At 34.0% G+C, this 25,677-nt stretch overlaps 8 protein-coding genes across 8 annotated transcripts, besides 4 other annotated features; 3 read left to right on the top strand and 5 right to left on the bottom strand.

The window, feature by feature from the left end:
• Window positions 1–897: 897 nt before the first annotated feature.
• TVAGG3_0194340 (uncharacterized protein) lies at window positions 898–3,592 on the top strand (the record flags this gene model as incomplete). The annotated part of the gene is made up of 1 exon (XM_001313437.1): window positions 926–3,322. The coding sequence occupies one exon, from the start codon at window positions 926–928 to the stop codon at window positions 3,320–3,322; it is 2,397 nt and encodes a 798-aa protein (XP_001313438.1).
• A 33-nt stretch (window positions 3,593–3,625) lies between these two features.
• On the bottom strand, window positions 3,626–4,483 carry TVAGG3_0194330 (Ankyrin repeat family; the record flags this gene model as incomplete). The annotated part of the gene is made up of 1 exon (XM_001313438.1): window positions 3,626–4,483. The coding sequence occupies one exon, from the start codon at window positions 4,481–4,483 to the stop codon at window positions 3,626–3,628; it is 858 nt and encodes a 285-aa protein (XP_001313439.1).
• Window positions 4,484–4,975: 492 nt separating this feature from the next.
• TVAGG3_0194320 (uncharacterized protein) lies at window positions 4,976–5,520 on the bottom strand (the record flags this gene model as incomplete). The annotated part of the gene is made up of 1 exon (XM_001313439.1): window positions 5,239–5,520. One exon carries the CDS (start codon window positions 5,518–5,520, stop codon window positions 5,239–5,241), a length of 282 nt encoding a protein of 93 aa, XP_001313440.1.
• A 3,256-nt stretch (window positions 5,521–8,776) lies between these two features.
• On the top strand, window positions 8,777–14,199 carry TVAGG3_0194310 (A-type inclusion protein-related family; the record flags this gene model as incomplete). Its single annotated transcript, XM_001313440.1, has 1 exon — window positions 8,786–14,182. The coding sequence occupies one exon, from the start codon at window positions 8,786–8,788 to the stop codon at window positions 14,180–14,182; it is 5,397 nt and encodes a 1,798-aa protein (XP_001313441.1).
• Window positions 14,200–14,329: 130 nt separating this feature from the next.
• TVAGG3_0194300 (uncharacterized protein) lies at window positions 14,330–15,701 on the top strand (the record flags this gene model as incomplete). The annotated part of the gene is made up of 1 exon (XM_001313441.1): window positions 14,469–15,701. The coding sequence occupies one exon, from the start codon at window positions 14,469–14,471 to the stop codon at window positions 15,699–15,701; it is 1,233 nt and encodes a 410-aa protein (XP_001313442.1).
• A 175-nt stretch (window positions 15,702–15,876) lies between these two features.
• Window positions 15,877–16,633, bottom strand: TVAGG3_0194290 (cysteine-type peptidase protein; the record flags this gene model as incomplete). Its single annotated transcript, XM_001313442.1, has 1 exon — window positions 15,878–16,633. One exon carries the CDS (start codon window positions 16,631–16,633, stop codon window positions 15,878–15,880), a length of 756 nt encoding a protein of 251 aa, XP_001313443.1.
• A 946-nt stretch (window positions 16,634–17,579) lies between these two features.
• Window positions 17,580–17,612: a mobile genetic element.
• Window positions 17,580–17,612: a terminal%2Cinverted (terminal inverted repeat of tvBac_53III transposon ID:TVAGG3_0194280).
• A 166-nt stretch (window positions 17,613–17,778) lies between these two features.
• Window positions 17,779–17,811: a mobile genetic element.
• Window positions 17,779–17,811: a terminal%2Cinverted (terminal inverted repeat of tvBac_53III transposon ID:TVAGG3_0194270).
• A 17-nt stretch (window positions 17,812–17,828) lies between these two features.
• Window positions 17,829–19,829, bottom strand: TVAGG3_0194260 (glycine-rich protein family; the record flags this gene model as incomplete). Its single annotated transcript, XM_001313443.1, has 1 exon — window positions 17,829–19,829. The coding sequence occupies one exon, from the start codon at window positions 19,827–19,829 to the stop codon at window positions 17,829–17,831; it is 2,001 nt and encodes a 666-aa protein (XP_001313444.1).
• A 252-nt stretch (window positions 19,830–20,081) lies between these two features.
• TVAGG3_0194250 (guanylate cyclase protein) lies at window positions 20,082–24,933 on the bottom strand (the record flags this gene model as incomplete). Its single annotated transcript, XM_001313444.1, has 1 exon — window positions 20,203–24,933. One exon carries the CDS (start codon window positions 24,931–24,933, stop codon window positions 20,203–20,205), a length of 4,731 nt encoding a protein of 1,576 aa, XP_001313445.1.
• Window positions 24,934–25,677: the final 744 nt, after the last annotated feature.

The raw sequence follows: 25,677 nt of genomic DNA, 5'->3' as shown, positions 1-25,677 counted from the left end.
GGATAAAGTAAACTTTATACGCAATTCCAAATTCAAACCGATTCCTGATTCATGATTAATTCCATTATTGTCACTTTTCGACCCTATATCGGCAATATGGATAAACTCAGTTATTCCAATTCCAAAAAAGTGTCATATTCTAAATTATAGTTTATTCGGATTAATACCTACTGTTAATAATTAAAAAGTTGATTTTCTAAAACCCCATTTTATTTTAGTTGACAATTAAGTCGAATAGAGCGAATTGTTGTTTTCCTATTAGATCTATTCCAAAATTCGGAATGGTCATTCGAAATTGGCTAATCAAAACATATGATTAGCAGGCACTCCATTGAGCAATTTCATTCAATCTTTAAAGAATGCTTTGTTCATTGTACACGATCTCTTCAATGAGCTTAGAAGATATCAATCTTGTTTTTTAATCACATTCTTACTCAAAACAACTGGCTAATTGAACTACTCATATTATTTATGTCTATAGGCCTAATGATATTGCTTTTCTTTGAGATTATTTTTTTTTTTAATTATTTTCAAAGTTGCGATTTAATTTTAGTTTCATTAAATAATATATCTGTATGTAATTCTAATTCTGTAACAAAATCACATATAAAATGAATTTTTTTTTGAAATGAAATAATGGGTGTTAGATTTTATTGATGAATGTTTTACTATAGTATTACAAATATTCGCTCAAAATTTGAATTGTCTCAAAAAATTTGAAAGGCTTCATTATTAAGGAAATACCAAATTTGGAAGAAATTTAGATGTATAATAAAATTATTCTTGTCGTAATAAAAATCCGGTTACATTACATTCAATTCAACATATTCAAAATTAAACATTAATTATTATACTCTACTATCTGATATTTCATCATTTTTATTCAAGAGCTTAATTTTTTTTTCAAAGCTCATATTTTTGAAAAATGTCAGTGGATGGGAAAGATTCAAATATAGAACATGAGTTTTCAAACAGAAACAATCAAATTATTGAAAGTAATAAATCAGATCATTGCATTGTTACGAGTAACGATCAAATCTTTGATATTTTATACGAAAACCAAATTTCTAAAACAGAACCATTATTTCCCATACCATCTCCCTCATTGTTTCAAGAATATCGACAATATAAGTATGCTGTTTTATCATGGAAAAAGTATTCTTTTATGATCACATCGAAATATATCCTCCTCCATCCCACAGAGGCATTTCTACACAGACCATTAACCAAGCGAGATGGAAAATTAAAAATTATTACAGGAGAACAAGAAATTGCTTTCCAAGAATTTTTTCTCACGGCATCACCAAAGCAAAAAGACTTAGACATACCATATATCGATAAATTAGTAATAAATCGCCGTTTAAAACAAATAAGTTTATTAAAAAGAGAAATTACTAACATTTCACAAGTTCCAATCCCAAATTTCTATTCAAACTACATAGATTTTGAATCTGCATCATTAAAATGGTATAGTCTCCATTCAAATATCAACTTTATTAGTCCAGATCCAGAATTTGACCAAATCCCAAAAAGAGATCTATCCCAAGACAAAACATTCTCCTACAAACAACAAGAAATGCATACAGATGCAAAACAATATAAAGAAATCACTCTTTCGAAAAAAGCAACTACAAATCTGAATTTGTTGAAACAAGCGACTCCAGAGTTCATGTACATATACTCAATCATCAAACAACCATTTGACAAAGAATTTGTCTCAAATCCAATAAAATTTTCAAAAAATTCGTTTTTTTTCCAACTTTCGCCATTTGATGTCATTTCGCAGCTAGAAACTGAAGGGTTATTGAAGGATGATATTACTCTACCGAACAACATCCAATTCCTCGCGAAATCAGTTTATTCCGCGTATTCCTACTTTAATTTCCCTCAGCCATCCACAGTTGACAGGCTGATGTTCAACATCAACAACGTCATGGTTTCAGGGAACGCCGAATTCCACTTCCAGACGTTCACAGCCCTTCAAAACCTCGCTGGAACAAAATTTCCAGAAATTACAGCAAAACTGCTCCAAAACATCGATTATCTGTACAACACTGCTTACGTTGTAACCGAATTTTCCCATTCAATCACCGACCACTTCCTTCCTGAGCTGGAATTCTTGAAATTAACAGAAATTCCTTCGTTTTTGCTGGATATTTACAAAGTTTCATGCATATACGTGATGTATTCAGTCATTTCCCAGCATTTGAACCTTGTCATTGCGAAAGAAGAATTTAATTTGCAGATAAATAAAAAATCTGGGGAACTTCGTCAGAATATACTGAGAATCATTCAGAACAATATCATAGAGATATCCAATCTCAATGCTGATGTTCTTAATCAATCCAATTCTGACTTTTTTTGCTCTTTGTTTTCAATTATGATGAGGGTATTTAACAACTCATCAAACCACTTCCTTATTTGCATGGTTCCACATGGAATACATTTCTTCTACAAACTGACTGTTTTATCTCCGAAATCTTTCAAAAAATTAATTCTTCCTTTCCTTGACTTCAAAGAGATCAACAAATGCCTCTTCACCGTGATCAATGAGTGTATCCTCGGTCCGAAATTCAAGTTCCTTCAGAGCAACAAACTTTTCGATCTTTTCATGTCCAAAATTTTGAATTATGACCGCCAGAAATCATCTTCCTTCAACTTTATTGGTGTTTTCATCTCCTACTGCATCCAAATTGACAGTCCGAGTCTTGGAAAGTTGCAGTATTTGATGATCAGGTTCTTAGTTGACGGAATCGAGAACAAAAACGCGCTATCCGTTTATGAGTCATGTTGCAACCTTCTACAGGTCGAGTTGATCTACTGCACGACTAACAAGTACATAATTGACGCGATGAGCTGTCTGATTTCAGTCAAAGACCACAACCACTGCATCCAGCTGAACCTGAAGTCCATACAGTTCATCATCTCTCTGATGGACTTCGAGCAGCTGCCGGTGGAGGTTTGCCACTCCGCGTACAAACTCTTCACGAAGCTGCTGATCTACAAGCCGAAGTACTTCATCGAGGAGTTCCAGAACGAGGAACTGGCCATGGTCATCGGATCAGTGTTCAAGACGGATTCGGCGCTCTCCAACAGGGAGATAGTGGCCCTGCTGTACCACTTGATAAAGAGAGACAACAACAACTTCATAAAGACGTTCTTGGACGTGTTCAAGAAGGAGGAAATAAGTCTAAAGGCAATTTTCGCATCGGCAATTTCCGGTTTGACAATGAAAGAGAAACAGAGAATGAAACGTAAGATATCCGCCATAAATAGATATAGATCACAGCACAAAAAGAATAGAAGTAAGTTTAGTAAATAAATTGTTTGTTTTTTTTTTTATATATTTTATTGATTTGTGTTCTTCTATATTCATCTCATCGAATCAAATATTTTTCAAAAAAAAAGGAATTTCACAAAACTTCGCATTTATCTATTATTTTCCGAGAACAATGGCTTTCAGACAGATCCGATATATAGTGGTACTTATGCGTATTGTATTGGTACAGAAAGAACATGGTAGAACACTTCCTCTAATCAAGAAACACAAATTTTTGAAAATAAAAAATTTTAGATGTACGCCCGTAATCTCGGTGAATTACAGGCGCGCAGCGCTTTTAAAAATTTATTTATTCATATTACAAACAACATTACGAGTTCTCTGATCCTTTGACATCATTACCCTTTTATAAGCAGAAATTCCGTCAATATTCTTTTTTTCTAAGTCAGCATTCTTAGAAATCAGCATCTTCAAGAAAGAAAATCTTGAAGAGCTCGCTGCTTCGTATGCGACGGACCTCCCGTCATCATCAACCGCATTCACGTCAAATCCCTTTTCAGCGAGGAATTCTCCAATCAGATAGTCTCCGAAACGGCCGCAAAAATGCAGATTAGATCTTCTGTATTCGTCCTCTTCTTTCGACTCTTTCTTCCCGAGGAACAAGGAGAAGAGAATCAGCCTGTAGTTGAGAGAATGAACTGCATCGTTTATTGTCCAACCAAAACCTTTTTCGATCATTTCTTCAATCAATTCGTTCCTTTGGTATTTTATACAGAATTTCATATATTTTTCTTCGGAAAAATCATAGTGTTGCTTGCAGTACTTAATAATTTCCTTATTTCCGCCACTGTATGCACTTTCTACAACATTATTTGTGATCTTTTGATGCTTAGAGCAAAGTATGAAAAAATTATAATTCGAATACAGGGCAGAAAGCGAAATTTCATTTGTAAACTGATATGATCCAGATTCTACAAGTTTGGTGAATGATTTGATATCATTGGCTTCAAGTAATTCTTGGAAAATTTTTTTATTTTCATAAATTAAAAATTCTTTGTATTTTTCGAAATTATTTTCAGTCATTTCTTTGAGTAAATTTCCTTTTCTGTCTGTAAGACCATCAATTGGCCGCTTTAGTCTAGTCAGATTAAATTCTGGAATGAAATACTGATCTAATCCTCTTCTTATGCTATCAAACATCATTATTTGATCTATTGAATATTTGCCATTATCATATAATACTCTGATTGCTTTCAATGGCAAATAATAAAGTGAATAGTCAACAAATTCAGTTCCAAATTGAATAAATAACTGTTGAATCAATTTTACATATGATTTAAAATACTCAGGCCTAATATCAATCGCATTAGAAATATGTATCAATATAATTTCTCTGTATTTTTCTTTAATTTCTTTACATTTCTGAAATAATTCATCGATATTTAAGCAGTTTGAGTTTAGTAGGCTTTCTTGAAAAGAAATAAATTGCAAAATGTCAGGATTACAATCTTGCTCAGTAATTTTCCATTCAAGAAATTTCATGCATTAATTTCAGCGATTATTTTTCATTGAATTGAGTCTCCAAAATCATGTTCATAATGGACACATTTGAAATTATAGCATCTCCTCATCTACATGTTTAAGATGTTCTCAGCACAATTTCGAATGCCAGTAATTTAATTTGTGAAATTTATTTTATAGTATTTCTTCTTTCAAGGATTCTATAGATTTCTCTTATATAAATTTATAAATGATATCTTGCTCAGTTTTAATGATTTTTCTATGCTTATAAAATGATTATTTTTTTAGAACATAACAATATAAATTATTAAAAACTTGTAGTATATTTCAAACAAGCTTTTATTTGTAAACAATTTATACTTAATATTTTCGAAACAATAATATTTTTCAAATAAGTATTAATTTGAAATTAACATCAATGTTAACAATGGTAATAATTATTTATCATCATCGGAAACTTCGACTTCGTTTAACAATTGCTTTATCATTTCTTGATCAACTGAAGAAGATGAATCATCGTCATCATCGTTGATAGGATATTTAGGTTTCTGAGGTTGATCTAATAGTGATTGTTCAGATTCTGTCTTTTTCTGGAAAGGTGAGTCGAAAATTGATTTATTATGTGCCGCTGCAACAGGAATAACTGGGTCTGGATATTCAGCTTCTGCTTTTTGATCCGCTTGAACAACTGGGGGATCAGAAGAGCAGCAACAACCCATCGAATTTGTCACTTTTTAATCATTTATCGGCTGTCTCACTTTTGTGTACAAAATGCAAAAACCTATGAATTTTCCTATTTTAATTTGATATTCATAATATATAAGTATTTGTAATGCATATTCTATCTTCTAATTAGTAAAATTACATTGCCCGCCAAAATCAAAAATTTTCTATTGAAAAAATAGCGCCAAGTCCAAAAGTGTCATTTTCTCATTGAAGACCGCAGCTGGAGTCAATGCCGATTATCCACTTGCTGGGATGCTACACAGCCTTTGATCTGGCCAATCATAGTGCTGTTCCATCCACATCAGCAAGTGATTTCGGCATCAGATCTCCACTTGGTCTTCCATGAGAGTTCTGCAAGCCAGGAGTGCAATATCTATACAGCCTTGCTGCTAGGATATAGTAGCCAGGCTGCGTAGATATTGCGCTCCTATGGATATTAGTTATACGTTATTATCCGCATGGGCTCATGCTGCCATCCTCTGGTTCCCGAAGGGCCAAGGATTATGTAATTACTCGAATTGGGCAAGGTTCTTCCGAGATCTCTCATTCAAGGAGATATCTCGGAAGAATTTTGCCCTAAAGTACTCTAATTACTGTTCCCTAGTTTCTAAAGAGCTAGAATTTTGTAATTAATCGAATAAGGCAGGATTTTTCCGAAGTCTCTCATTTGATGAGAGGCCTCGGGAAAATCCTGCCTTAAGGTAATATACTTGTAGTCTTTGGTCTTTTATAGGCCAAAGACTGTAAAATTGCTTGAATAGAGCAATGTTCTTCCGAGGCCTCTCAATCGAATGAGAGACTTGGGAAGAACATTGCACTAATGTAAAGTATGTGTGGTACTTGGCCAGCAAGGAGCGAGAGAACTTGTCTGTAATTCGTTTATGCTGAAGTTTTCTGAAGTTTTTTCAAATTAGGAAAAAAATTCAGAAAACTTCAGCATAAGTTAATGCTGTTGTGGTTCTCTAGCTCTTTGCCGGCCAGAGATCGAATAAAAAGTTTATTGGGTGAGTAGGCTCGATCCATGCCTACCCACTACAAATATACGTTATTTTTTTTATTTGCTATGAGGAAATAGTTTTTCATTTTTATAATACTATATGTTTTACTACTTCATAAATTGTTTATTTTCTTATTAAAACCTAATTTTTCCGTGTGATTCGGAATCTATGCATTCCAAAAATGCGTTTTCCGCTCTCAGAACGTGAAAATATGCACTACATGAGGAGATAAAGAGATTTCTTATGTTTCTATTTTTTCGAATTTTTCAATCTTGATCAAAACTCGAAAATAAGCAGATATTCTAATAGAGTACATAAAATAACATACATCTGTAATATTGGAATTTTCGAAAAATCTCCAAAAAAATAACGGTTCGAAAATTCGAAAAAATAGAAACATAAGAAATCTCTTTATCTCCTCATGTAGTGCATATTTTCACGTTCTGAGAGCGGAAAACGCATTTTTGGAATGCATAGATTCCGAATCACACGGAAAAATTAGGTTTTAATAAGAAAATAAACAATTTATGAAGTAGTAAAACATATAGTATTATAAAAATGAAAAACTATTTCCTCATAGCAAATAAAAAAAATAACGTATATTTGTAGTGGGTAGGCATGGATCGAGCCTACTCACCCAATAAACTTTTTATTCGATCTCTGGCCGGCAAAGAGCTAGAGAACCACAACAGCATTAACTTATGCTGAAGTTTTCTGAATTTTTTTCCTAATTTGAAAAAACTTCAGAAAACTTCAGCATAAACGAATTACAGACAAGTTCTCTCGCTCCTTGCTGGCCAAGTACCACACATACTTTACATTAGTGCAATGTTCTTCCCAAGTCTCTCATTCGATTGAGAGGCCTCGGAAGAACATTGCTCTATTCAAGCAATTTTACAGTCTTTGGCCTATAAAAGACCAAAGACTACAAGTATATTACCTTAAGGCAGGATTTTCCCGAGGCCTCTCATCAAATGAGAGACTTCGGAAAAATCCTGCCTTATTCGATTAATTACAAAATTCCTAGCTCTTTAGAAACTAGGGAACAGTAATTAGAGTACTTTAGGGCAAAATTCTTCCGAGATATCTCCTTGAATGAGAGATCTCGGAAGAACCTTGCCCAATTCGAGTAATTACATAATCCTTGGCCCTTCGGGAACCAGAGGATGGCAGCATGAGCCCATGCGGATAATAACGTATAACTAATATCCATAGGAGCGCAATATCTACGCAGCCTGGCTACTATATCCTAGCAGCAAGGCTGTATAGATATTGCACTCCTGGCTTGCAGAACTCTCATGGAAGACCAAGTGGAGATCTGATGCCGAAATCACTTGCTGATGTGGATGGAACAGCACTATGATTGGCCAGATCAAAGGCTGTGTAGCATCCCAGCAAGTGGATAATCGGCATTGACTCCAGCTGCGGTCTTCAATGAGAAAATGACACTTTTGGACTTGGCGCTATTTTTTCAATAGAAAATTTTTGATTTTGGCGGGCAATGTAATTTTACTAATTAGAAGATAGAATATGCATTACAAATACTTATATATTATGAATATCAAATTAAAATAGGAAAATTCATAGGTTTTTGCATTTTGTACACAAAAGTGAGATACTGCATTTATCTGATTTAGTTTTCTTCTCTTTTTATTATATGATTAACAACTTTCTATCTTTCACCAATGAATCAAAACTTATTCTAGCATTAGACACTTAGATATTACAAGATAAACTTAAAAATTTCCTAAAATCAAAATCAATTTTCTTAGGGTACATTAAAATATACATTGCAACATCCGCTCGCATTCCATAGAAATAGAATACTAAAAGATATTTTCATATTATTTGTATTCGTTCAATGAAATAGTCTAATTTCATGGACTAACAATTGAATACTCAAAGGAAATGACCTTTGATTGTATATTAACAGTTAAGGAATTATTTCTTTTATCTGAAATTTAACAGTATTTTGAATTTAAAGATATATTTTTAAAATCAAATTATTAAATGAATTAAAAATAGATAACTGAGCGTATTATGCTAGATATGTTGCAACCATACATATTTTTTTGAAGTCTATCCAGATTTCAAATTTGATTTTTCTGAATTGTGTGCATAACTTACTTTTTGTGATGCAATATGTTTCTCTATAAAAATATAATGATAGTGTAAACATTCTTTAATAAAAAACGAAATCAAAAATTTACATAACGCAAAAAAAATTTTTTTATATCTGAATAAATTTTAATTTTTAGAAATGTCGTCATCATTACAGCAGTGGGTCTTTTATGATCCACTAAAACACAATGATGACCCAGGAGATTTCACATTTATTATCAATTCATATAACTCTCGCGAGTTTTACATGATTTCCATTACATCTTCTGTGATTTCTAAGAAAAGTCAGAAACTTGCGACTGCATTAGCAAATAAGACATCCAAAAATTCACTTATTACTTCCAAAAACCCCTATGAAGTTTACTGTATCTTACGATTTACAAATGATCAATCATTTTCAATACAAACTAACAGATTTAGACATCTCAGACAAGAATCGGTACAGTTCGATATTAAATTACCAGAAGAAAGCGAATTTGAAATAATTCATACAGATTTGAACCAATTTATGAAAACATTGCTAACAGCACACAAAGAACGAAAGAATTATTATGTGTTTCAACAATTCTTCCTTGCAAACTATCAACAAATACAACAATTACCTTCCTTTTCCAAAATCCCCAAGAATTTAATTGTAGATTTGCTCCTTTACAAGGATCACCTGTCCATTCAAGAGTCAATGAGTAAAGATAGCTGTATTTCAATTGTTGAATATCTCGAACAAAATATCAGAAAGAAAGATCTCAGCAGCTCTCCAAAACATGATAGATCCATTTCAGAGTTGCAAGCAATCATTGATTTACGCAACAAAGAAATAAATGAGCTCAGAATTCAACTTGATGATCAGAATAAAAACGGAAAACCAGATAAAGAGAAAGAAATTCTCTTGTCTCAACTTACAGAACTAAATACAAAACTTCAAAAAGCAGAGCAAGAATACAATTCAAAACTTAACAACTTATTAATCGAAAACAATACAAACAAGTCTAATCTATCACAGTTAGAGCTTAAGAATACCCAGTTAAATAACGAAAACAGTCAATTGAAGAAAGATTTAAGTGAATTTTCAAAAACATTGACATCTAAAGAATTAGAGGCATCAAACCTTCGCGATCAACTTAAGAAAGTATCCGAATCGAATACAAACAGAGAAGATTCAAAACAAATAATTTCTCAATTACAAGACCAAGCTGAGCAGCTCAGAAACATCATCAAAGCCAAAGAAGACGAGAACAAGAAGCTAGAAACCAAGAATCAGAGAGCTGCTCTGAAGTATTCCGAAGCAATTTCGAAATTAACAAAGTCATCTGACGACCAAATCACAAAAATCGATCAAGAGAACATGAAATTGCAAGCCCAGCTCCAACTCTACCAGCAAGAACTCTCAAAAGTCAATGCTTCTAAGTCCGAAATTTCGGATCTCAAAGAAAAACTAAAAGAAAGGGAGAAAACAATTAAAGAGCTCTCCAGCAAACTCAACGATATCACCACCCAAAGTGAAGCAAACATGGAGTTCGAGCGCCAGAAGGACAGACAGATCCAGAACCTGCATTCAGAAGTAGCAAAATTGTTGGTCGAACAACAAAAAAGTGAAGTGATAAAAATAGAAGCGGAGAAGAACCGGAAACTCGTCAAAGCACTGAAGAAAGAGAAGGTAGAGCTGGACAAGAAGTCTCAGGAAGTCATCGCTAAGCTGCAGCAGAAAATAAACATACTCACAAACAATTACGAGCTGATTTCGCTCGAAAAAATCAAAATGGAGCAGACAATGTCATCAAACCTGCTCTCAGTAAGAAAGGAGTCGTCAGATACAAATACATATTTATCTGAAAAAGTAACTCAACTCTCAAATTCTCTGCAAGAACTCAAAAAACAAAATAAATCCTTAAAAAGAAAATTGAATGGTTTACAAAACGATTATAATGAATTGAAATCAAATCAAGTTGAAATAGAAGAATTGGAAAATGAAAACAAAGACCGAAAGAAGAAATTGAGAAGCTATCAAAATAATTTGACACCAGTGAAATCTCCAAAAATAGAAGATGAAAATAAAGAACTGAAAAAGAAATTGAGAGGTTTACAAAATGATTATAATCTTTTGAAAGACCAAATTACCGAAAATGACGAAGAAAACAAGCAGAAGATGATCAGACGTCTGACAAAGAAACTCGGCCAGTCCGAAAAACAGTTTGAAGATGTTTCCAAGGAAAGAGAAGTTCTTTTGGCCAGAATCGAAGATCTCTCAGAAGAAAACGAAAAGCTGCGGAACCGATCAAACGAAGGAGACGCTGAAATTGTCAAGACGCAGGCTGATCTGATCTCCAAGCTACAACAGCAGATACAGAGCCTCTCAAACAACCCTCTCGACTTCTCCGCGAAGGACCAGTACATCAACTCCCTCCACCAGGAAATTGACGAACTAAAACAGAGGCTAAACGAAAATGCTGCAAAAGTGGTCACTCCACAAGACCGCAATGCAGTTCCAGAGAAAGAGAAAACAATCATTGACATGATAAACGAAGATAGCGATGGATATTCCGAGGAGGAAGAAGCAGAAGATTCAGGAAGCGAAGCAGCAACAAAAGATTTGGTTCCATCCAGGCAGAGAATGATCAGATTGTCTTACGACGAACCAAACACAGAAAATGCTGAAATAACAAGTCTAAAGGTCATGTTGGAAGAGAAAACAAACGAAGTAAACGACCTAAAGAAGCAAATTAATGAGGCAAATGATAAAAATTTGGAAGAGAAATTGAATGAAAAAGTGACAGATTTAAAGTCCACACTTTCACTCAAAGACGACATCATCCAGCGCCAAAATGACGAAATAAACGAACTCAAGACGCACATCGACAGTCTCAAGTCGAAAATAGAGAATTTAATTGCGACAAACAACATAAATCAGAAAGAGACAGAAAACAAAGAATACGACTACTCAGAAACAGAGCAAAACAACGAAGATAAAAATGATATCGACAAAATGTTTGAGAAGAAGATTTCCAACGCTGAAAACCAAGAACTGGAAGAGCTGAAAGCAGAGAATGATAATTTGAAGATAGAAATCATTCCATTGAAATCAAAAGTTGAGTCAAACGAAAATGAATTCATTTATAAGAATGATGAAGAAGAAGAAGTCAAAGAAAACGCTGACAAACAAGAAATCCAAAATCTTAGAGAAGAAGTTGCAAAGTTAAACGATATCTTGTCAAGAAAGCCATCAGATGAATACATTGAGAATCAGCTGAACACAATTAACTCACAGAAACAGCTGATTGACAGGCTCCAGACCAAAGTGGCAAAACTGAAAAATTCTGCAAATTATTCTGAATCTGATGATGAAAGTAAAACTCAAACAAAGAGTGAAAGAAACGAAAATCCTGAAGAACTCAAGACAGAAGTTGAGTTACTCAGGCTCCAGTTGTCAAAGCTGCCAACAGAAGATGATATGAAAAAGCTGAAAGAGACAATTCAGGAAAAAGATGACAAAATTTCTGAATTGCAAAATCACATCACAAACCTGAAATCAAAAATAGAGAACTACGTCCAAATGGCGAACAACAGCAACAAAGATAACGACGACAAAGAGAACGACTACCAGTACGAGGAATACGACGATGACGAAGAAGTCAAAGTGGAAGGAAATGTTAAATCTCGCGATGTAGTTATTCTCGGAAATGACGAGGAAGAAGAAATAAAAGTTGTTGAAGGAAAAAGTGAATTGGAAGATGAAAATGAAAATCTCAAGAAACAAATAGACGATCTAAAGAATCAGTTGCGAAATCTGCAGAAGGAATCTGATAATTCGACTTCTTCTGATTCAGAATCTGATGAAAAACAAAATCAAAAAGAAAAAGATACAGAAGAGAAATTGTCTCAGAAGGAAGAAGAAAATCAGCTCCTCAAAGCTAAAATTTCAGAATTGGAAGAAAAAGAAAATCAACTCAAGATCACTTTGCAAAATAAACATTCTGAAGAAGATCTAGAAAATATTAAAAACGAAGTGCAAAAACTCAATCAAGAAAATGAAATTTTGAAGTCAAAAATCGATGACCAACAGAAGATTATCATTGAGTTGTCAAACACGGCACAAAATGAGCAAGAATTAAATGATTTGAAGTCAGAAAACAATAAAAATCAACTTTTGATCACTTCACTTCAACAAGAAATCGAAAATCTCAAAGCTAAAAATGAGAAATCCTCTTCTTCTTCATCTTCTGACGACGAAAAAGAAAATAAAGACGAAGAAATAGAAATCCTGAAGAAAGAAATTGAAACTCTTAATGGAACTATTTCTGAAAAACAGAATTTCGAAACATTGATTTCAGAAAAAGATTCGGAAATAGAAAGCCTGAAAAAGGAAATTCAAAGCATTGAAACAGAAAGAAACAACAATTTGTCTGGAAAAGAACAAGAAATAGAGAACTTGAAGAAAGAGATCGAAACTATGAAATCAGACAAAAGCGATTCAGAAAGTGAGGAAAAACTCAAATTAGAGGATCAGATTAAGCAGAAGGACGAAGAGATTGGACGTCTTCAGAAGGAACTCTCAGAAAAACCGTCAAATGAAGAGATTTCGGAGCAAATCCAAACAATTTTGAAGCAAGGCGAGGAAAATTCGAAACTGCAAAGCCAACTTTTGTCAATGACTTCGATGGTAAATGAAATCAAAGCTCAGCTGGAACAAAAAGAAAATTTGGTCATTTCAATGGAAACTGAAATTCAAAACCTTAAATCCAAAAGTGACAACGATCAATTGTCACTTTTAGAAAATGAGAATCTGAAAAAGCAAAATGAGGAATTTTCCAAACAAATCAGTCTTAAAGATGAAGAAATACAGACACTAAGAAACGAAATAGAAAAAATAAACAAAGAAAAAGATGAAATTCTCAAAAATCAAATTCAAGAATCTGAGAAAAGTGACAAAAGTGAAGCCAATTCAGATCTTGAGAAAGAAAATGCCGAACTCAAACGGAAATTGTCTGAATACTCAACTCAGGAAGAGATGAACGACCAGATACAGACAATTCTTTCTCAGTCTGAAGAAATTGACAAAATGAAGAAACAAATTTTGGCTTTGACAACTAAAATCAACGAAGAAAACCAAGCCAAACAAAGTGACGAAGAGACAGAGAGCCTGAAGAAAGAAAACCAGACGCTGAAGGAAGAGCTGGCGAAGAAGCCAAGCGACGAAGAACTCAATGACCAGATCCAGACCATTATGACTCAGTCGGAAGAATTGGATAAGCTGAGAAAACAAATTGTAAAATTGACTGCAATGGTTAATTCAGCACCAAAAATGAGCCCTGATGATGAGAATAAGAAGATTTATGATGAAAAAGATGAGGAGAAACAAAAATCTTCTTCATCATCTTCGTCATCAGACAAAGAAGATGAAAAAGAAAATGTAGATGAAATTAAAAAAGATGATGAAAATGATAATGAAATAGAAAAAGAAGTTGAAAAAGAAAATCAAGATGAAAAAGATGAAAATTATGAATATATGTATGAAGAAGAAGTTGTTTATGAATATGAATAAAGTTTTTTATATTTTTATGAATTAAGTTTATCATGGTAAAGAGATAAAAAGTAACAGCAAACACAAGCTGCAGTTACAACTAAAATGGCTGAAACTGCAATCGCTGCGGCATTAAATTATTTCTGATTTATATTATCGATTTCTTTGAATGCAGATGAATTTCATGATTTCATGGCTATTATTTGGAAAATTTAACAAGTAATCGCACTAGATAATAGATAGAAGTCAGGAATAACATAGAAAATATTGATTCCAGCAAAAATTAACGTCTTTGTTGGCACTTTTAATGAATCAAGGAGAAATTATTTCATCACTTACACGGAAAATCCAAGATAAAATAAGAGCACTGGGCCCTACAAATATATCTCGATGGAATTCATTCTGTGGCTTTGATGAAATGACTCAGTCACAATTTGCACAAAGATCTACCTCATTAGGCGTCAGAGTTAACAAAGAAGATATTCAAGCAATATGGAAAGAATGCGGTATAAAAGAAAATATTATTGATTTTAAATCATTTGTTCGGTTTATTTCTTTAAATAGAACAACTATTTTCAATTTACCTGAGAACACAGAAAGAACACGGCAAAGGTTGATTCAAAAATTCCTACAATATGACTCTAGAGCTACTGGATTCGTTTCAATTGAGCAATTTGATGACATTGCACACGATTTTTCAATAATGTATGAAAATTGCGATAAATATGATACTAATCATGATGGAAGATTCAATTATTTCCAATTCATGTCAGATATTAATAGCCAAAATCAACCTCAATCGCAAAAACTTCCAGAAAAGCCTACTTCTACTGAAAAGAAGGAAGAAACAGCTAAAATTGAAACCGAGACAAAGCAAACTCTTGTCCCTCCTAAGCATGTTGCAGATATTCCTTCTGTCAACGAAACTCAATCTCGATTACCTGCTTATTTTGTTCCTTCTATTGCAAAATTATCAAGTCCCGTTGTTGATAAAATTCCTGAAGAAATAAATGTCAAAGATACAGTTCTTTCTCCCGAAGAAATCTATGATGGGCAGACTGCAGTAATAAACCTTTCAAAGCTTGCTGTTTCTTACAAGAACAATCTCTCTGAATTATGCAATGATGTTCAATTCGGCGATAGAATAACAATTGCTAATTTATGTCGTTTACTTCGAACAAATTTCACTGATTCTCAAATTTTATACATTACGGAAGAATACGGTGATCCAATGTCTCGCTCATCGCTTTTCAGACTTGTTGCTGATGGGGATAAGTTCGAAAAAGCAAGGCAATTGAAAGGCCAAAAACCATTTGATCTGCAAGAGTCTGAGATAGAGGCTGTTTTGAAGTGGCTTAGAGATAACTCTAATGGATGGAATTATAAGGAATTAATTAGAGCCAAATCTGCCGAAGAAGCTTCTTTGATGTTGGCAATGAAATCTATATTCATTACAGCAGATGATCTGAGACCAGCTTATAACAAGTACAGAAGAGCTTTGCCTGATGTGATATTCAGACATGGCCAAAATCAGAATTGATTTTTAAATTTAATTTTTGTTTTTGTTTGTTAAAGAAGTATTATGTTATGTTAAGACTGATTTATATATTGTTTCAATAAAAAAACTTTAATATAAAATTTGTGAAAATAATCTAAATTATTTTAAAAATAAGATATTTATACTTATAAACAATATTCATGAGTAATAAAAATAGCTCAATTTGCCCTTGTAAAGAGAGGCTGGTTTAACATCTCTGGAGATGTTGAAGCAAGAGTAACTGTCTGACCAAATTTCCTTAAGCAACCAACAAGTTTCTTCTTGCAATCAATGGGAGACATCTTTGGATTTGAATTCAGGATTTTCATTAAATTATATGTAAACAGACCTTGTTCCTTACGATCTATGTACATCTGTTTAGCTGTCTGTCTATCATTCGTTGCAGCAACAGAAAGAATATTTGATGGAAGTGGTTTTCCATGAACTTGTCCATTCTGAATATCCCAGATTGAACCACCATGGCAGCAATCTGACATAAGAACAATTCTGCTACTTGTGTTTTTGTTGGCAGATATCTCTTCAACAAGCTGATCATCAATAACATTTCCATCAACAAAGCCCATTGCTTCATCCATTCCATCATCTTCATCTCCATTAAGATCTGGGACATTATTTCCATGTCCAACATAGTAAATAACAAGTTCTTGCTGGGTATTCTTCAAGAAATAATCCAATTTTGCAATGAAATTTCTTCTTTTTGGATTTATTACATAGAATACTGTGTATCCAAATTGCTTCAATAGCTTTGCAATGTTGAACCCATCATTTAATGGTCCATCACCTAATGAAATAGATGTTCCAATATAGTTGTTGATAATTATGAAAGCAATTTTCTTCATTACTTTGGGGAGAACTGAGGGATTCAAGCCTGTAATCTCATGGCCAACTGTTTTCAACTGTCTTATAGCGCTCATCAGTAATAATGAAGTCACACAGAATTGAATGAAGTATCAATATTTTCAGAAGAGCATAAAATTTTAATTGACTTCAACATTCAATTTTGATAAATTTACAATAACTGCAATCATATTTTTTCTTGGTAAAATAACTCAAATATGTATTTTAAGTTTAATCAATTTTATCGAAATTTTTATAAGTTTTATGATTGTGATTGAAAATATGAAAATATCTTTACCAACATTAATGTAAACATTTGTTTATAAACTGAAGTTTTATGAAATTTTTGACCAAAAATTTAACGCCTGTCTGTATTTTTGAAGTAAAAATGGTCCATATATAATATAAAAAGAATATGTTTTCCTAATAATTTTCAGTTGATTTTGGAAAATCATGATAAATTTTATGAATTTTAAAATTTTTGCCGCTAAATTCAACTCTAAGGAATATTATCTTACACCCATTGAAACAACATAATATATAAGCAAGAAAATATAATATAGAAAGGAAAAAATCACCGGAAATCCATATTTTCGTAAAATCTAATGAATATAATTAGCATCACTAGGATCATGGGTATGGAAAAATTACAGCATCCGGTATAAATATCTGCCCTAAGAATTATTAAATATAAGGTTCGTTTCTCAATATCAGACATACATATGTTTTAGTTATATAAAGATTTTGAATTTTTACTTAAGATGTAACTAAATCATACAAATGGCTAATAATAAAAGGACGAACCAAAATGAAAAAAAAAATCATCAGATTTGTTCTGCAGATACATGCACCAAGGGCCGTAATTCGTGCATATCCATGGCCTTTGCTTGTAGATCCGTCTGGTTCTGGAATGTTTTCGTTTCCTGGAACTGTTTCTGCTTCTTCTAGATAGAAAGATGGGCTCAGAAGGCATCCTTGTATTGATTAACTTTTATTGATGATATTATAATAAAAAAAAGTTATTTAAGGGTGCACTTACCACTTTTTGACATTCTCTCAAATTTTCTGACAAAAGAGGTTCAAATCGTTGTTATCATAAAGATCCGATATAATAGTATGACCTATTATTGAATGTTCATATAAAAAATAAATCTGAAAAGAAAAAATCTGCTTATATTGGGGTGAAATCTATTTCACAAATTAGAGCGTGTCAAATAATTGAGAGAATGTCAGAAAGTGGTAAGTGCACCCTTAAAACATCTAAAAAATTTTTTAAGACACAGCAAGAACATACACATGACTGATGATGAATGGCCGGACCATTATGTACAAGTTGATTGGCTCTGTCCTGCATTTCAAGTTCGAGAACAGAGAGAACTCGCAGACGTCGATTTTCGTGATCGGCAGGCCGCAGAATGAGTCGTACGTGTAGAAGAATGGCACGCTTACGTTCTGCAGGTTTGGCGTGTCCGAAACGACTGAGCTGTCCGACTGCACGACGCCGCTGCAGTAGGAGAGGCGGCGGAGTTTGGCGCAGTGAGAGAGGCACTCCCTGCCGAGCGATGCGATGGATGGCGGGAGGCTGAGGGAGGCCATGCTGCAGTTGAAGAAGCTGCGGACGGAGAGGTTCCTGCACAAACTGCTCGAGTCGAAGGAGATCTTCCGCACGAGGCTGCTCTCGAACGCCATCTCTCCGATGCTTTTCACTGAGGAGGGGATCTCGATCTCGGAGAGGGAGCTGTTGCAGAAGCATTTGTAAGAAATGTGGTCGAGTGAACTGAGGCTTTCGAATTTGAAGAATGAAACAGAGCTCATTTCGAAAGAATGTGGGCCAAATGAGGTAATAGTGTATGGAATGGTGATTCCGGAGAGAGAGGAGTTGTAGAAAGCGAAGTCATCGATGGTGGAGATAGAGGAACCGCGCGCGAAGGAGAATTCGTCCAAATTTGTGCTCGAAAAGGACATTTTCCCAATTGTTTCAACGAATACAGGTATGATGATGCGAGAAATCATGGATTCGTGGAAGCACCACTCGGGAAATTCTGTAATTTGGCATTTTGATTCAAATAAAACTTCTTTTATTGCAGAAGACATAAAAATATGGGTCCCAAAGGATTCAACTGACTTGGGAATCGTAATTGTCTGGATATAGGAACCGAAAAAACACCTCTTTCCCAGAGATCTGCATTTGCTTGTTTCTGTAAAGAGAACTGTCTGTAGAGATGTCGTAGATTCAAATGCTTCGTCTCCTATCGATAGGATTGAGGTAGGAATCGTAACTTTTTTGATACAAGTGTTGCCGAAAAAAGAGTTTTCTGAAATTGACTCAACTGCGAAACCTTGAACTGTAGATGGAATTTCTATCGAATCTTTACAAAGATTTTGGCCTGAAAAAGGCGTAAATTTGTCATTTGAAGTATAAATGTAAATTAAACCTTCAAATTCGACACCAAGAGCTGTAATTCGCGCGTATCCATGACAGGTATGGCCTTTGTTTGTAGATCCGTCTGGTTCTGGAATGTTTTCGTTTCCTGAAACCGTTTCTGCTTCTTCTAGATAGAAAGATGGGTTCAGAAGGCATCCCTGTGGGTAGTTCTTGTACGTTTCAGAGGTATAAACAAAGCCACTACCTCCAGAACCGCCTTTTGTATCAGCAATTTGTCCAATACTTGATGAGTAAGGAGTATTTCGCCCATTCCTTACACCACCACCATACCAGCCACCGCCACCACCGCCGCCTTGGCAATCAGTGTGGTCGCCGCTAAAAAAGTCACCGCCGCTGCCAGAACCTGTCTGAGTTCCTGGAATGGAACTAGCAATATTAGCGGAATTCTTACCACCGGTTAGGCCACCGCCATAGCCACCGGTCCGGTAATAGGAATCTTCACCTCCTCCTCCACCGCCGCCGGCAACGATGACGCGAGCGTATGTGCTATTAGATCCAATGCGGATGTCAGTGCCACCACCACCACCGGAGCCGGGTTGGTGTGAAGAAGATGGAAGGCCCCAAGCACTGCCACCACCATTGAATCCGCCAAAGGCAAAGCCGTTTTGGCTTGTATCGCCCATGCCGCCGACATAGACGTAGACTACAGTGGTAGTCTGAAGTGTCAAAATTCCGTGGGAGTAACCGCCTTGGCCCCCAACGCCATTCTCCGTTAAAGGCTTGACATTGTAGCCGCCACCTTGGGCTCCCCAGCATTCAAGTTTGTATCTTCCTGGTGGTAGATCAATTTTTTCGAAATTATTTGAGAAATTAAAGTTACGAATCATATTAATTCATCATTTATGGGTTGAAAAATATATTGAAAATGAAATTGATGGATTCCATAACAGAAACAATCCCTAAATAGGGATTGTTTGTGTTCTAAAAAAAATTTACAAAATCCCATCACAAACGATTATCCCCCACCAAAAATCGAGCTTAATAATGGAGTTTAGTAATTTGCTCTTTACCTTGATCTATTTCATCCAGATAACCTTTTTGGATCACTATACAGTCATGAACATAGGTTGTCTAATTAAATGATTATGATTATGAATTACAATTTAAGCGTTTGTTATATGAAAGCAGTACAGTTAAATAACATTTTAAGCTAATTTACAATGGAAAATATCAACAAAATAAGAATACAAATACTACATTTTACTTAACATTAAGTTGCTCACGAGATGAAGAAATCGCCATTACGAAGGAAGCTTCTTGATCAGATTTAGCTGGGAGGGAAACAAAATAAGTAAGTCTGTTTCCTTTTCCTTTGAGATAAATTTCACCTCTTTCTTCGATAACAAAATCTAATCCTTCAATCAATGTTTTAGTATCGCCTGAAATTTGGACACATCCTGGGATATCTGTACTCTGAAGTCTTGCTGCGACATTGATTGGATCACCAATGATATCAAATGTTGGCTTATCTGATCCCAAAACTCCGCCAATTAGAGGACCACCTGAATTGACGCCAATTCTGACTTCAAGAGAGGCACTTAATTTGACATTAATTTCTTCCATGGCTTTCTGACATCTCAAGCAAGCCCTGACTGAATCTTCTGCATACTTCTTTGGATCGTCTTCTTCTGTGCAGAACAAGCCTGCTGCTGCCATGTAAACATCTCCAATTAATTTGATTTTTGTTATGATTGGATATTCTCCCACGATTTTATCGAATGTCGCGAAAACCAAAGACAAGTTTGCCATGATTTCTGATGGAGTCAAGGTTGCTGTGTAATTGGAGAATTTGACTATATCGATGAAGAAGATTGTTGCTGATGGAATTGTGAATGAAATGTCCGTTTCGCCTCTGTTGAGTCTGACAACAATATCCTTTGGCAAAATCTGATATAACAACTTTTCTGATTTAGCTTTAGCTTCTTCAGCAGCCTTTCTCTTTTGTATTTCTTCTGTTTCATTTCTTAAAATGAAAACAAAACTCTTGATTTCATTTGAACCTTCATCTTTCATTCCAATGAGAGTCACTGAGAATGGAACAATATCATTCTTGTCATTGACAAGCGTCAAATGATCTTCCCAGAATGAAGAGCCTTGTCCACTTGTCATCATTTCAAGCTGTTGATTGATTCTTTGTTGGTCATCAGTTCCAACAAAGTTTGCAATTTGCTGACCTAACATTTGGTCAGGTGTCAAACCAAGATTTGCTGTAACTGAATTATTTATAATTTCAACCACGCTGGAAGCATTTGTAATAATAATGCATTCGCTTGTATCATAAACAATTGATTTGGATGTTGACATATTTTCACTGCTCTTGACCTTCTTCTTTCCAGTGAAGAATTCAATGATTTCTGGAGTATCAATGATTGTCTGCATTGGTAAATGCTTCAAAAGCATCAAAAACATATGATAGCTATCTAACATGACATTTCTAAAGTACCAAGGCATAAGGAAAATGATAATCCAACAAATGCAAGCGGAAGCAAGGAAAATCGCATTCTTCGTCATTGTATTGTCATAATTGATTTCCATCATATCTGAAATTCTCTTTGTTGCTTTGATAACACCTGGATAGAAATGGAAACGTAAAATATGAGCATAATTTGCTGCTTTTTCACTCATCATGTTTCCATTATATGATTCAATGTTTTTAATTACTTCGTCAATGAAGTATTTCAACATTTGGATCTGTGATTCTAAACCTGTGCAGGCATACGTATCATGGATTGATTGTGGAGATCTTCCTAAGTCACAGTAATTTTCCAAGTGTAAGTGATCTAATTCTTCATCAAAAACAATGCATCCTGGAATCGTAGAATCTCCGTATAAAAGAGTTTTATCAGAATTTAAGAACCTGGAAAGCATGTCGATTTCTCTATCTCTTAATGCAGATACATTGACAATGCGCTGTTGTAATGATCCATTTAAGAAAATCATTTGCAACGAGTTATTTCCGCACTGTGAAGCCAAAATTATACGCTTACAAGAGAGATAGAACCAGGTGAGAATCTTATTCAACGTTGAATTCATGTTCTTGTTTTCCATAATGAATAATGAATAAGAAACTAACAAGGCGATAGCCGCAACATAGTAAGTGAGTCTGACAACCATTAAGAAAGTTGATTTTACTTCTGAGGTTCCAGCATTGTTCTCATTGAGGACGTCAGTGTTTAATATTAATGGTTTTCGTGCTTCGTCTTTGACCTGGGCTTGAAGTTGATGCAAAATAATACAGATTTTACTAACTCTGATGTTATAATGTATATCAATAAGAACCACAGGGAAGAAAACAATTATGAACATAGAAACCAAACCAAAAATCAACCATATCATGAATATTGTGTTGTATTTTGCAGATTTATCCTTATTATACTCTAAAATTTGTGTAAAAGTTGTGTCAGCTAAATCAGTGATTGCAGGAATGTTTGACAAAATTTGGCAATAATCATTGGACGAATAAAGATTTGATGGCATTTGGTTGAAATTGTAAAGACCTGCAATGTAGTTTTCTAAATAGCTGAATGTGATCATTGAACTCTTTAAACTAGATGGGATAATGAAATCTGGCGTTGCATTAACACAAACATAAAAAGTTGTTTTCGTTTCTAATAATGGAGAAGCAATTTTATATGGATTATCTCCATTAGCTGCATGATCTGCTAAGCTATTGAGCAAAGATCCCAAATAGTCTCTTGATCTATTCATACAAACATAGGACTTCATTGGAGTTGATAGTTCGTTTGGAATCAAAAATTCCACTACTTTACTATCAATTGAAATATCTCCTAATGCTTTCCCACTTGGATCCATTCTTTTGTTGTCTGCAGCAAATTTTGACATTGTGTAAACATTTGCATAGATTGTATAAAATGTTGAATAGCCAATATCAGAAAGATCTTTGTAACTTGATCTCCTCCATTTCAAATTAACTCTGACATATGCGTAAAATCCTACGAAGCAAACGAAAATGATAACTGTGGATGCAATGACATGGCATAAGATTCCTGTGTACTCCCAAGGTTTCGTGTCATTGATACCATGATGAAAGGCTAATCTTACTTTTGCATCTCTTAAAATCTTCTTAGAAACAATTTCTTGCCTTTCAAAGTCAACTGAGTTAGAATCGAAACTTGCTCCTGTTGATGAATTTCCACTTGAGTTAGAGGATTTCTGAGAGGCATCAGTTTTATCTCCTAATGTTTTGAGAATTCTGTGGTCTTTGACATCAAGGATTTTATCTTTAAGATATCTTGGGAATTTGTTAACCAATGAACGGAATGAGACATCAACATTGAAATTCTTTCCATCTCCAATCAATTCTGCTCTGATGCTTTCTTTGATTGCATTGTCAAAGTCACCTTTGCATTCAGCCAAGAAGTTGGAATATTCTGTGACTAATCTCAAATTATTCGGATTGCTCATCAAAGATGCTTTGAACAATGAATCAACATCATTGACAAGGAGACTTAAGCTTGAGAAAAAGTTCGAATCAGCCTCGTTTTTGTCCCAAAATGACTTTATTGTGTTCTTGCAAAGATCGTTTTTGTTTTTAAGCTTATTGAACATTTCAAGAGTATCTTTTGTATCAGACACTAATCTCTTCATTTTGATTCTGAAGCATTGATAAATTAGGAATCGATCGCTAAACCCTAATTTGTGTCTTTGAGCAACTCGCTTGAAAAGAACATCCATTTTACGCGATTCGAAAGGGAATAATGTGACAACTTGAAGCAACATTGAAATAGCCCCTTCTAAGTTGCTAGAGTTAAGGCAATAATCGGTTAAGGAACCATCAACGAAGTAATCACAATTAAAGATTAAACCAACAATGATCCACATGTTGGCTTGATGGGAGTTTCTATTAATTTTGAGGGAATCAAAGTATTCTGTTATATTAGAGACTTCTGGATTATAGGTTAAAGCTTTTCTGAAATTTCCTGAAACTATTGTGATGGCAATTTTACCACCAATGTAGTTTAATATCAATGCAATGATAAATACAAAGATTGTGTAGTTAAATGTTAAGTTGGGACTGTATGCTACAACGAAGTAATTTACATTAAGTATGACAGTAGTGATACAGAAGTCCATCATCAATACATTTCTCCATAAATCATAGAATGGAAGGTAATATACACGCAATTGAACATAGAAAGTAATAATAATATGAAGAATTCCGCCCATCGTGTAAAACCAGCTGTCAAAGTAGTTAAAAACAGCCGATAATATGGAACATGTTGCAGTAATTATAATCCAAATTGTAACGGCGTCGTATTCAAACATTGGGAATAAGAAACTTGCCAATACAACTGATCTTGCCTTAAGGATAGAACTAAGTAGGAAAATTGCAACATAAACAGAAAATGCAACGAATCCAAGAACAATTTCTAATATCAATTGGGTTCCCGAGTTCTCTTTCAAGTCAGTTATGCCATGAGCGCATATGTAAGCTGAAGGGACAATAAGAATGGGAGTCAGCATATCAGTAAGTATAAATGAAATGTAGAGGGTAGGAACCGAAATTGTATAAAATAAATGGTTCAAAAATAATGTGAATATTATCCAAAGAATGCAGAACACTGCAATTAGGATATCTACGATCACCCATGTCTGTATTGACATTGTGTAATCAAGAGGATTAATAAAAGTGAAGATTTGCATCAATACATTATTAACTTTGGTCCATGGTCCGCTAGTTTTTTGAAATACAGGTGTATATACCCAAAAACATATGGATAAAACTTGGCAGAGCAGATAAAACATGATAATTCCCATGATCCATGCAGGCATTTTAACATGTTGAATCATCTGCTCAAAAAGAGGGAAGACTTTGTCCAACAGACTACCCTTCCCTTGAATAACCTTCGAATAATTCTCGCGCGATTGACTTGAGGCTGAAACTGACTTGGAAACAGAAGATTCAGCCATAATTATTTTTCTATTTACCTTATCGCATAATTTGAAAACTAATTCAATTTAATTCTATCTTTTTATTATAAAAAATGAATCTACAATATAAAATTAATCAATTGGTTTAATTAGTCCCATCATTTTTGAGAAGTATTCAATCCTACTACTTTAGATGATTTCTCAATATTTGAATATTTTATATGTTAAACTGTAATTTCAAATCCAAAATTAAGATTTTTCAATTAAATTTCTAACGTTTTATCCATCTAAAATTTAATAAACCAATTATACTATCTACTTTTAAGACATTCAAAATTAAAAGTTTGTTCATCATTTCAGTAAATTTTTTACCGATAGCAGAAAATAAAACATTGAAAAATATTTATTTTTTCAATGTTTTCCAAAGATGGATAGTTTAAATCGATGTTTTAGATGAGCAAATGAGAATCGAATATTCCAAATATCTAACGTATAAAATCTATCAATATTCAATTCATTCAAAAGTGAACGGTTATTTTGTTTTTATGTCATTTGTAATTCTGACAATATTTTCATTTTGTTTTTATATGATTGGTCTAATAATGCTGACTACTCAATTATCTGAACAAGAGCGCAATCCAAATATCAAATTATCAATTTACAACTGCCATCGATTAATGATTCCATTGAAATTCATGTATCAATTCATAATCCCATCTAATTTTTATTTTCTTTTTATAAATCCTTCAAAAAATTCGAATTAATTTTTCAAAAATAAACGAT

Source organism: Trichomonas vaginalis, chromosome IV, assembly GCF_026262505.1.
Source record: "Trichomonas vaginalis G3 chromosome IV, whole genome shotgun sequence".
In the NCBI taxonomy this organism is placed as follows: Eukaryota; Parabasalia; order Trichomonadida; family Trichomonadidae; genus Trichomonas; species Trichomonas vaginalis.
Note: the sequence above shows the minus strand (reverse complement) of the source record. Positions and strands in the feature narration are given on the sequence as shown.